Source organism: Scyliorhinus torazame, chromosome 15, assembly GCF_047496885.1.
Source record: "Scyliorhinus torazame isolate Kashiwa2021f chromosome 15, sScyTor2.1, whole genome shotgun sequence".
Lineage (NCBI taxonomy): Eukaryota > Metazoa > Chordata > Chondrichthyes > Carcharhiniformes > Scyliorhinidae > Scyliorhinus > Scyliorhinus torazame.
The window spans coordinates 86691611-86704525 of NC_092721.1; the positions used below are offsets into that span (position 1 = coordinate 86691611).

The 12915-nt window shown below is 50.9% G+C and overlaps 1 protein-coding gene across 2 annotated transcripts in view; it reads left to right on the top strand.

The window, feature by feature from the left end:
* Positions 1-12915, top strand: part of ccdc82 (coiled-coil domain containing 82) — a 142891-nt gene that overhangs the window by 16757 nt on the left and 113219 nt on the right. For both annotated transcript variants that reach the window (XM_072476387.1, XM_072476386.1), the window contains exon 3: positions 2984-3161. In XM_072476387.1, coding sequence (XP_072332488.1) covers positions 2984-3161 — 178 coding nt within the window. The remainder of the gene's footprint in view (positions 1-2983; positions 3162-12915) is intronic.

The following is a 12915-nucleotide window of genomic DNA, read 5'->3' on the forward strand; positions in this document are numbered from 1 at the left end:
CCCCCTGTCTTCCCCAGCGTGGGAAAAAGCTCACGCTTTCCATCCAAGCCGGTCCCGCCCCCTCTGGCACAGCTCCCTTTTTGCGGCCTTGTCTCAACTCCCCATCCCCGGGCCTCCAACCCCCTTCCAACACCGACGCCCACATCACACAGCCCCCACATCGAACCATTTCGCCCAACCCCAACCAGCACCAAAGAAAACAGAACAGAGTATCCCCCAAAATACAGTAACCCCCCTAGGCACCCCCTCCCATCAAACCCTCAGTTCGAGTCCAACTTTTCAGTTTGGATAAAGGTCCACACCTCCTCCGACGTCTCGAAGTAGTGGTGCCGCACCATTACCACCCACGGCGGCTCGTTGCCCTTGGGCCTCCTCGCCAGGACTCGATGAGCCCCTTCCAGCTCCAGGGGCCTCGGGAAAGCTCCCGCGCCCCTCAGCGCGTCGAGCATCATGACCACATATGCCCCGGCATCAGACCCCTCCTCTCCCTCTGGGAGACCCAGAATCCGGAGATTCTTCCTCCTCGACCGATTCTCCATGTCCTCAAATATTTCTTGCCACTTCTTGTGCAGCGCCTCGTGCGCCTCTACCTTCACCGCCAGGCCCAAAATCTCATCCTCATTCTCCGAGGCTTTTTGCCGCACCTCCCGGATCGCCGCCCCTTGGGCCTTCTGGGTCTCCACCAGCTTGTCGATCGACGCCTTCATCGGCTCTAGCAGTTCTGCCTTCAGCTCCGCAAAGCAGCATTTGAGGAACTCCTGCTGCTCCTGCGACCATAGCGCCCACACTGCTTGGTCTCCACCTTCCGCCATCTTGCTTCTCCTCCCTCGCACTTTTCGCTGCGCTAAAATCACTTTCTTGACCGCTCCACTCCTGGTCCAATCCATACAGTGCTGGGGGAGGCGCACTGTCACCTTCCCACACTGGGAACCGTCGAACAATTGCCTTTGGGGCCCCTCAAAAGAGCCCAAAAGTCAGTTTCTGGCGGGAGCTGCCGAACGTGCGACTTAGCTCAGCATAGCCGCACCCGGAAGTCTCCCGCACCCGGAAATCTCTGAAGCTATGAAAATCTTAACATACGTCTCTTTAGCTTGCTGATCATTAAATTATTTTAAAAATGTAACTTAGACATATTTTACAATACTCTGAACACTAGACTTTTCCTAAAATTTCCTATAATTATAAATACAATAGTTTCACAAGAGCTTTGTACAATTAAGAAGATAAAAAAATCAGGCATTTTAATAGCTTTTCTAGCCACAGACCCTGCATATAGAGTTTGGATATACTGTTATAGAGAGAGAGGCTACCCATATAATAAGGACATATAACAATTTCTTACAGAGTACTGTAGCGGCAATTTTTCTGGATAGTCTTTCTTGAAAAGAGGCCAGCACCACTTAGATAAATTAGTGATGAGATGTAGCTTTGTGGGAGTTGCACACCTCCTTTCAACAAATTTTAGAAACAAACCTGTTTATTTTTGGGTGGATGTATACTTGAGGTAGCATCATAGAACATATTTTCTATAATTTCTGCTCATATGTATTTATCCAAACCAAAGACTATTTAATACATGTGCCCAGGATTGCCAGGTGAATAGAGAACACAGAAGATAATTCAAGGAGCAACGATTCAACTAAACACAGATGTTAAAAAAAAATTCACAGTCACGAACAAAATGTTTTGATTATTTTGCTTTGCCATCTGCCTTTGAACCTTTTGCTCATTTGTTGTCATTTTCTTTGCCTTGTTCCTCCATCTAACACAGAGCATTGGGAATTCTCTAACTTTGCTTCTTGTATTGATGTCAGGCGACTCAAGTTGCACTGGAAGCTTCTGACAGCCAGCTTGGTAATTTATACCAGAGAATACAGCGCTCGTTTGGTAAACAGTGTGGACAGAGGTCTTGTTTTCCAAAATGGAAGTGCACAGGCACCACTCTGACTGACATGGGGCCATTACAATCTGGGGACATCGGGGTGACACGGTGGTTAGCACTGCTGCCTCACAGCGCCAAGGACCTGGGTTTGATTCCGACTTTGGGTGACTGTCCGTGTGGAGTTTGCACATTCTCCCCGTGTCTGCGTGGGTTTCCTCCAGGTGCTCCGGATGCCTCTCACAGTCCAAAGATATGCAGGTTAGATTGGCCATGTTAAATTGCTCCTCAGGGTGGGGTTGCAGGAATAGGTTCGGGGATTGGGTCTAGATAGTGCAGTCATTCAAAGGGTTGGTACAGACTCAATGGACCGAATGGCCTCCTTCTGCACTGTAGCAATTCTATGACTCTACCCGCAGACATTAGCTAAACAGCTGAACCGAGGTGTTAAGTATTAGATGCTATTGTTTGTTCCCGTGCTACATAGACGATAGCAGCAGCATGACATGACATTGCAATTTTACATAGAGGCAGAATCCCTGAAGAACCATGGAGGAAGGTTGTGCTTCCTTGGCCCTTTGAGCTTGCTTGCGCAATGCTGTCACATATCTCCACACCTACAATCTCCAACTCATTAGTGACCAGCCAAACAGCATCATTCAAGTAAATGCCCACACTTCTGGGAGTCATCACAATGCATTTGTTTGTCAGCAATCCACTGTGTCGAGAAAGGCAAATCTGGGTGGCTTCTGGCAGATCAAAGCCAACCTGGAAAGCACAATCAAAGCTGGTGATTCCTGTAAAGTGCATAAAGAGCGATTATCAGATCCAACATTAAACAGGATTCATGTGTCACTGTGAATACAGCTGGGGTCAGGCTGAACCATTTAGGTTGTTATGTTAAATTAATAGCCAGTTTTGCTTCGCTTCATTTAGAGTCGTAAAGATATTTCAAAGACTTTTATCCCAATGATTTTACCTGTACAAACTAATTAATAGAGTGTAATGATGGGGTGGATTTACATAGAAATTGATTATTGTTTAAGTGTTGCATCCTTTAGATTTCCAAGATATTGTGATATCTATCTATTTGCTCATCATCAGGAATCAGAAGAGGACTCCAGGCAATCTTCTCTCTCCCAAGTGGAAAACACCTCCGATACAGAGTGGGAAAATGACAGTTTAAAAGACTTCATTGTTTTTGAGGAAAAAGAGCCCCATGTGACGACACCAGAGCAACATGAAAGATCAACATCCCTCCTGGCAAAACATCTTCCAAAGTGTAAGTAATAATGGGCTTCTGTTTTCATAAGATTGCTCTTAAGACCCTCGTATAGTCAGAAGACAAGGGGCAATTATCATTAACTCAAGACTGACCAATTACAAACCTTAACTGAAGTTTAACTCTATTTGCAGAGGTTATGGGGGGGGCAAATTAAATACTCGTTTATTTTCAATTATTTTTTGATTTTCTTATATTTGACTTCATGAAGATAAAAGGACTGGGTTAATTTAATGCCTTGCAGTGATGTCAGTGTTAAGCCCTCCCAGGTCAGGTAAGTTTGAATTATAGCAGAAATGTTCCAGTTTAACATTTGTGAGCAAATATCAATTTAAAAAATCAACTCCGACTGATAAACTGTTTTGGAAAATGTTGATCTCCTGTGCCATGGATAACTACATTTGAAATAAAGTGTCTGTATCTTTCTGCAGTATGACTCACTCTCTAATTGTTTCTAAAATTCTTTCCATTTTTCAGTTTGTCTTTCACTTATTCCGGCTGGGATTCTCCGAAATCCCGGCCAAGTGTTGACGGCGGCGTAAACCCTGGAGTGGGTTTAGCCAGCATCAACGGGCCTCCCGGCCCAGCAATTCACTGATTTTAAGGGGGCTAGCACGGTGCCGGAGAGCTGCGCCCTGCTCTGGCGCCGAAAGGTGGCCCTGCACGGCTGGCGCAGGTCCGCGCATGCGCGTGGTTGCTGTCTCCGCGCCGGCACGGAGCAACATGTCGGGGACTTCGCAGCAGGCCGCACGGAAGAAGGTAGGCTCGCTCCAGATCGCGGTCGCCCGCTGATCGGGTACCCCGATTGCGGGCCTGGACCCCGTGGAGGCCCCTCCCGGAGTCAGATCCCCCCCCGTCCCCCCACCCAGATGTCCACAACGGCCGCGGGTCCAAGCTCCTGCCGGATTGGATCAGGTTAGAACCACAGCAGCGGGACTCAGTGGAACTCGGCGGGAGTTCGGCCCGTCATCAGCGGAGAATCGCCGTGGGGGCCTATTTCAGCCGCCCCCGACCGGTGACCACGTGGGCGCGATTGGCGCCAATTCTTCTGTCGCCGGAGAATCGTCGGCCCGGTGTCGGAGCGGGATGGCGGGAATTTCCGCGCCCCTGGCGATTCTCCAACCTGGCGCAGGCTCTGAGAATCCCGCCCCCTGTCTTTCAATCTCATTTTTCCTCCGTTCCTCTCTCACATTATCTTTTTCTATGGTTTCTCTATCTTTGGGAATCAATTTGTCTGATCCTGTCCTATGGTATTGGACAGCTATTTTACACCCAGTCAGATTTTACTTTCCATTGACTGAATTTCCAAACCCATTTATAGCTTCAATTCTCTGAGCATTAATGCCACCACTGTGTGGTGCACAGCGGTTGAGTATGATTTGAGAACTCTGTCTGGAACATCAGTAGCATCAGGAACTGAAGCATTGCTGAGGGGGCCTGATGGTGGTTCAATTACTTTCTTTTTGGTGACTTGCTTTTCATTGTATCTGATTACTGTGGCACTACGCGGCTGCATATTAGTATAAATAGCCATGGTTGAAGCGGGGTAACCCTTCGCCCCAAACAGCCTTCAATGAACACCCTAGGTTGAAACACGGGGGAGTGGGGGGGAGGGTGGGCTGCTGTTAATAGGCACAAGATGAATGGTTAATGACAGCTGCCCATCAGGCAGACAGAAGATTACATGATTTGCGTGGTACGCTCACATATATACTGAGCATTGATAGAATTAGACACCCTCCGCTTCATGAAAACTCTTCTCTAGTCTTGAGATACCCTGAAGGCTACATAAGTGCAGTCATTTATTGGGGGAAGCCCAATTTCTGGGAATTCCAAGGCTTTCATTCCGACTATTGTCATCCAGAGGAAAGACAATGGGCTGGGAGTGTGGATCAGGAAGCAATTCACTGTCCTTCCCCATGCATATTATGCATGCTGAGTATCAGAGCAACTCCTGAGGGAATACCACTACCAGGCTGCCATTTTGAACTGGTGGCCTAATAACGAGGTCCCGCAGCTGGGCACCGCCCCCCCCCCCCCTCCCCCCACCCCCCGCATCACAAATGAGCTTCCACACACACAGCTGTGAGCCTTGCTTTATTCTTCTTCCTTCATGGTTCAGTAGCTCTAAAGTGTTCTGACCACAATGTTTACAAACATCAACCACTTCAAAGAGAGTTAAGTGCATTCCAATCACCTCCTTCACACTTGAGTGATTTTGAAGTGATGAGCTGGAAATTGGTCGCTTTACTTAGGAGGTCTCTAAGGGGTCTCATTATTTAGTAGGTCGAGGTGGGGAGCCATGGGGGTCTTGTGGGGGTGGGGTGGGCAGGTGTGGCATTGTGGGGGAGGGGTGGAGAATGGTCCTCGGATGGACTTTGGGGGCCTTAAGGGGTTACCCCCTTGGCCCTCTGCGAGGTCCACCATGTCAGGGCCATGCTGGGAAATACCTGCAGTAAATCCTGCCCATGTGATTCCCAGCCCAGAGGACCGGGGAATCGCGCATGCCCAGAGAATATGTTGCCCATCCCACTAAGTGGATGCAAATGGGTCATTCATTGAGATCAATTTGCATCCTCCTGTGGCGCGCGGGCGTAAACCTCGATCTTGCCGCCAGCGGGAGACTGGCGCATCCCTGGACGCTCGATTCTCCGCCACATCCGGAACCCCGCTACTGGTGGTGGGCGGCAGAGAAATTCACCTAAGGTCTTGGTTCCTCTGTTCTAAATAATGCATTCCTAAATGGCTACACTTATGGGACTATAAAGAATGTCGCCTCCATTCAAGTCCCTCAAGTTATAAACACTGCATTCATTAATATGTTTAATATCCCAATCTGTATCACTATTAAACCTAAAGGGAGGTTATTTTACCCAAAGGCTGAAAACAGATACCAAATGGGTGCAGGACAAATAAGAATTTAAATAAGGATTTATCACACCAATTTGGTTGTGTAGCGCACAATGACTTACGAGAGACGAGAAGTGATGAAGTCGATCCAGGCTTTATTAAGCGATGCTTGTCCCCAGCAGCTCAGCAACAGAATGAAGCTGCGGGGAGAAGCTCGGGTTCTTATACTCCGCCTTCAGGGCGGAGCCAGAAGTCGGCAGATCCAACCAGGACCCGGGATCTGTCAGCCAATAGCATCTCGGCTTCACAGGTCCCACATGACCCCTAATACATACCACCACATTCACCCCTTGTTAAAAAGGAACCCGGCGGGGTGGTGGTTTGCATGGTGGTAGGGGTTTACAAGGCTGGCCCTGGAACAAATTTCGGACAGTGTTACTACAGCTTTAGCCCTATACCAGGCGTACTGCGGGTTCGCGTGGAGAAGGTGAACCCTCTCGACCAACGGGTCCGATTTGTGCGCTCGCACATGTTTCCGGAGCAAGATGGGTCCTGGGGCCGCCAGCCAGGTCGGCAGCGACGTTCCGGAGGAGGGCTTCCTGGGGAAGACAAGGAGGCGCTCATGGGGCGTTTGGTTAGTGGTGGTACACAGTAGCGACCGGATGGAGTGGAGAGCGTCCGGGAGGACCTCCTGCCACCGGGAAACTGGGAGATCCCTGGACCATAGGGCCAGTAGGACGGTTTTCCAGACCGTGCCATTCTCCCTCTCTACTTGCCCATTCCCCCGGTGGTTGTAGCTGGTCGTCCTGCTCGAGGCTATGCCCTTGCTGAGCAGGAACTGGCGCAGCTCATCACTCATGAAGGAGGACCCCCTGTCGCTATGGATATACGCGGGGCAACCGAACAGTGTGAATATGGTGCCAAGGGCTTTAATGACTGTGGCCGCTGTCATGTCGGGGCAGGGGATGGCGAAGGGGAAACGAGAGTACTCGTCCACCACGTTCAGGAAGTATGCGTTGCGGTCGGTGGAGGGGAGGGGCCCTTTGAAATCCAAACTGAGGCGTTCAAAGGGGCGGGAAGCCTTGATCAGGTGCGCTCTATCCGGCCTGAAAAAGTGCGGTTTGCACTCTGCGCAGATGTGGCAGTTCCTGGTGACTGTACGGACCTCCTCCACAGAGTAGGGGAGGTTGCGGGACGTTACGAAATGGTAGAATCGAGTGACCCCCCGGGTGGCAGAGGTCCTCGTGGAGGGCTTGGAGGCGGTCTATTTGTGCGTTGGCACATGTGCCGCGGGATAGGGCATCGGACGGCTCGTTCAGCTTTCTGGGACGATACAACATCTCATAGTTGAAGGTGGAGAGCTCGATCCTCCACCTTAGGATCTTGTCATTCTTAATTTTGCCCCGCTGTGCATTATCGAACATGAAGGCTACCGACCGTTGGTCGGTGAGGAGAGTGAATCTCCTGCCGGCCAGGTAATGCCTCCAATGTCGCACAGCTTCCACTATGGCTTGGGCTTCCTTTTCCACTGAGGAGTGGCGGATTTCTGAGGCGTGGAGGGTCCGGGAGAAAAAGGCCACGGGTCTGCCCGCTTGGTTAAGGGTGGCCGCCAGAGCTACGTCGGATGCGTCGCTCTCGACCTGGAAGGGGAGGGACTCGTCGATGGCGCGCATCGTGGCTTTTGCGATATCCGCTTTGATGCAGCTGAAGGCCTGGCGAGTCTCTGTCGACAGGGGGAAGGTAGTTGACTGTATTAGCGGGCGGGCCTTGTCTGCGTACTGGGGGACCCACTGGGCGTAATATGAAAAGAAACCCAGGCAACGTTTCAGGGCTTTGGAGCAGTGGGGGAGGGGGAATTCCATAAGGGGGCGAATGCGTTCAGGGTCGGGGCCTATTACTCCATTGCGCACTACGTATCCCAGGATGGCCAAACGGTTTGTGCTAAAAACGCTTTTTTCCTCGTTATATGTGAGGTTCAGGGCGTTAGCGGTCTGGAGGAACCTTTGGAGGTTGGCGTCATGGTCCTGCTGATCGTGGCCGCAGATGGTTAGGTTGTCGAGATACGGGAACGTGGCCTGCAACCCGTGCTGGTCAACCATTCTGTCCATCTCCCGTTGGATGACCGAGATCCCGTTCGTGACGCCAAATGGGACCCTTAGGAAGTGGTATAGACGCCCGTCTGCCTCGAAGGCGGTGTACTTGCGGTCACCTGGGCGGATGGGGAGCTGGTAGTAGGCGGACTTGAGGTCCACGGTGGAAAAGACCTTATACTGGGCAGTCCGATTGACCATGTCGGATATGCGGGGGAGAGGGTACGCATCTAGCTGCGTGTACCTGTTGATGGTCTGACTATAGTCTACGACCATCCTTTGCTTCTCCCCGGTCTTTACTCCTACCACCTGGGCTCTCCAGGGACTATTGCTGGCCTGGATTATGCCTTCCTTCAGCAACCGCTGGACTTCAGACCGAATAAATATCCGATCCTGGGCGCTGTACCATCTGCTCCTAGTGGCGACGGGTTTGCAATCCGGGGTGAGGTTTGCAAACAAGGACGGCGGTTCAAACTTGAGAGTTGCGAGGCCGCAGATAGTGAGTGGGGGTATTGGGCCGCCGAATTGGAATGTTAGGCTCTGCAGGTTACACTGGAAATCTAATCCCAGTAATGTGGGCGCGCAGAGTTGGGGAAGGACGTAGAGCCTATAGTTCTTAAACTCCCTCCCTTGCACCGTTAGGTATGCGATGCAGAACCCTTTGATCTCTACGGAATGGGATCCTGCAGCTAGGGAAATCTTTTGCGTGCTTGGATGGATGGTCAGAAAACAGCGTCTTACCGTGTCTGGGTGAATAAAACTTTCAGTGCTCCCGGAGTCGATCAGGCATGGCGTCTCGTATCCGTTGACCAGCACCGTCGTTGTCGTCGTCTGGAGCGTCCGGGGCCGCGATTGATCCAGTGTCACTGAAGCCAGTCGTGGTAGTAGTGTCGCGGCGTCTTCTTCGGACCCCGTGGAGCCGTCGATGCTGGGGTCCTTTGTTGTCAACCAAGATGGTGGTGTCCATGAATCGCACGCGGCTGGGGTTGGACAAAATGGCCGCCCCCATGAATCGCACGTGGCTGGGGGTCCCAAGATGGCACCGCCCATCCTCCCCTCGTGGTGCCCCGGACCCAAAATGGCGGCGCCCGCGGGTCGCACATGGGGTGCTGGGGGGGTTGGGGGGTGTTTGGGATGTGCTGGGCTCGTTCTTCTCTGGAGATTGCGGCGCCCCCTCCCGGGACCGGCACACTGCCGCGTAATGGCCCTTTTTGCCTCAGCTTTTACAAATAGCTGCGCGGGCCGGGCAGTGCTGCCGGGGGTGTTTCGCTTGTCCGCAGAAATAGCAGCGGGTCCCCCCCCGGGATGGTCTGGCGTTTTAACCGCGCAAGCTTGCGAGTGGGGGGGGGGGGGGGGGGGGGGTCGCGACGGGGGTCCACGGAGCCCAAGGGGCTGCCGCGCGGTCGGGGCCATAGGCGCGGGCGTTTTGCAAGGCCACATCAAGGGAGGCTGCAAGGGCCCGTGCCTCTGAGAGTCCTAGAGACTCTCTTTCCAAAAGGCAGAGTTCATACCTGCCACAAATGCATCACGAATTAGCAGGTCCGTGTGTTCGATCGCGTTCACCGGCGGACAGCTGCAGCCTCGTCCCAAAATTAGCAGCGCGGCGTAGAATTCCTCTCGCGATTCTCCAGGACTTTGCCGTCTCGTTGCGAGTTGGTGGCGCGCGTAGACCTGGTTAACGGGCCGAACGTAGATGCCCTTCAGTAATGCGAGCGCCGTCGGGAAATCCTCTGCGTCTTCTATGAGAGGGTAAATTTCCGGGCTTACCCTCGAATGCAGGACCTGCATTTTCTGGTCTTCTGTGATCCGGCCGGGGGCCGTTAGGAGGTAGCCTTCAATGCATGCTTGCCAGTGTTTGAATACTGCTGCCGAGTTCGCTGCGTGGGGGCTGATCCGCAGGCATTCCGGGGCGATCCGGAGCTCCATAGTCTTTTAAGCTCGCTTAATAAATTGTAGCGCACAATGACTTACGAGAGACGAGAAGTGATGAAGTCGATCCAGGCTTTATTAAGCGATGCTTGTCCCCAGCAGCTCAGCAACAGAATGAAGCTGCGGGGAGGAGCTCGGGTTCTTATACTCCGCCTTCAGGGCGGAGCCAGAAGTCGGCAGATCCAACCAGGACCCGGGATCTGTTAGCCAATAGCATCTCGGCTTCACAGGTCCCACATGACCCCGAATACATACCACCACAGGTTGCATTTGCAGATTACGGTAATTTGAATTTGCCTGGCGGTGCTAAACTAAAACCCTAAACGTTTAGTGTTTGATTGCTGATTAGAAGCAATTTTCATGGATATCTAAAGGGGGTGCAGGGACAGAGGAACCTGGAGGTATATGGACATAGGTTGCTCAACGGGCAGGAGATGCTGAGAACGTGGTTAATCAGCCATACATGATTTAATGGGCTTTAATGCATGTCAAAGCCCAGAATTGATGCATAGCGTGCAAAAGCAAAGATGTTAGATGCTGTTCCAGCCTCAATTGGAATATCATGTCCAATGCTGGACATTACACTTTAGGAAAGATGTGAAGTCATTGGAGAAGGTGCAGAAAACAATGACAAGATTGGTTCCAGGAATGAGAGGCTTCAGTTATGAGGAGAAATTGACTGGAGCTGTTCTTTTCAGAGAAGACCTTTCACAGAGATGTTCAAAATCATGAGGGTTCTGGATGGAGCAGACAGGGAGCAATTTATCCCATAGGTGGGTGGGCCAAGAACCAGAGTTCACAGATTTAATGTGATTGACAAAAGATGCAATGGTGACTTGAGGAAAAGGTGTGCAGGGCTGTGGAGAAGAGGAAGGGAGTGGGACTAGCTGAGTAGCTCTAACAGAGTACCAGTGTGGACTGGTGCTCATTCTGGGCTGTGACCATTCAATGATTTTATGTGGACTCTTTGATGAACCCATCTCCATTGAAGGCATGGAGCGCTCTGATTGGCACACAAAGTTACATTGCAGATTGTCAAAGGCTATAAGGAAGAGGTTTACCTGTTATCGGATGTGGCACTGACAGGTCTGGTGGAAGAGATCCAAAGCAGCACTGTTCCTGCAGGGGGGATGAATGCCACCTCTTCCTCCTCACCTTTCTCTCCTTCTCGTGTGTTCGGCTTGTCTTATCTTCTTCCCTATTTCTCATCCAGACCAAGAAGGTCCCTAGAAAGATGTCCATGACCAAGCAATGCCTTTCCCCCAGTGACTTCCATAAGTTGTCCAGTGAGGTGAAGGGTTCGCCCTCAAAATGCCATGCTAACTCTTCTGTGACTGGTAACAGGCATTTTAAGTGGCAACTAGCTGTCTGACAAGCCTCCAGGTGTTGGTTCTTGCACTGGCTTTAACTCCTTCCCCAACATGACGTTTTGGGTTAAATAAGGGCGAAAGCAACACGAGACCCCCATCTTCATCATTTGAAGGCTGTTTGGCATCTAAAGCATTCAATTGAAAATCAACCCAATGATTTTTACTGTTTATGTAAAATTCTCTCTTGTTAAATTTCTGTAGCTACATCAATTTTTTCTGTCATTTTTATCTTTGTGTTTCAATTTACATTCACCTAAGATTAACATCTAATAAATCTTGCAAAATGACATGCCTCCCCTTGTAAATCAGAGGGTGGGGTGTCACACAGACCTGAAAGATTATTCTGCAGATAGTAAAAATTATTTTGTTTAAAATGTGGAATATTGTGACTTTATTCTTTCAGGAAATAACTAGGATTTTGCATTTTAAAAAAAAGTTACTGTCTCGAATGAGATCGTAACAAAATTGAGGCCTCTTTGTGGATTTTTTTTTCTTTTTTCAATTTAGAGTATTCAATTCTTTTTTTTCCCATTAGGGGAAATTTAGCTATTTTTGGGTTGTGGGGGTGAGACAGATGAAGACACGGGGAGATTGTGCAGTCACAGTGACCCGGGTCCAGGATCGATCAATCCACAGATGGATAGAGATGCTGGCATTTGCTGAAGATTAGAGCAACAAGACTTCATAGTGAATTTTACTGTACCTTTTAGAAAGCACAATGGCCTTGTTAATTGCTCAGGTTTCTCCAGAAGAGAAAGTTCCTTCTGAGTATTGATAACAACTAACAAAGCTTCAGTTAATACCATTGGCAGAAATGCTAAATGTGGGGCGCGATCTCACTGAATTGCAAGAGTGGTGTGTCGAGCGCGTTTAGCTGGGTGTTTCCCGGCACTTGCAGCACTGAGAAAGACCACGCTATAGAACAGGACTCTGTGGCAATCCCGGACCTCAGCGGGAATCGCCCCACCGAGGCCACACTTAGTCCCGGTTCCTGCACTGAGGAGCTTAGCTCACCAGAACTCCTCAGTGCAGGAAAAAAATCAAGACACCATTTTTAAATTGCGCCCCGATCTCTTGACTCCCCACCCAAAGTGAGCCTCAGACATCACAAAGTCAGAACTCAGCTATAAGGGATCCTTATAGCTCACCTCCCCTCACTCCACCTCACGTGGGCAGGGCACCTTCAGGCCTGCATAATGCCAGCCTGGCACACTGGCAGTGCCACCTTGGTACCTTGGCACTGCCAGCCTGGCACCAGGTGGCACTGCCAGGGTGTCAGGCAGGCAAATGTTACACCCTGCCTCGGTGCTCTATCAGTAGGGTGTGAGGAGTGGTCTGGTCTGGTCGCAGAGGGGGCGTGGGTTCGGTGGGGGGGGGAATGGATACATGTTGGGGATGGACTTGGCTCAGGACCCACAGTTCAGCCAACGCTCACCGCACCGGCGTGCCACCCCTCCTCCCCACAACCCGTCCTCACCCCGTCCCCACCTCTGCCACCCCAGGAATTCGATGGGA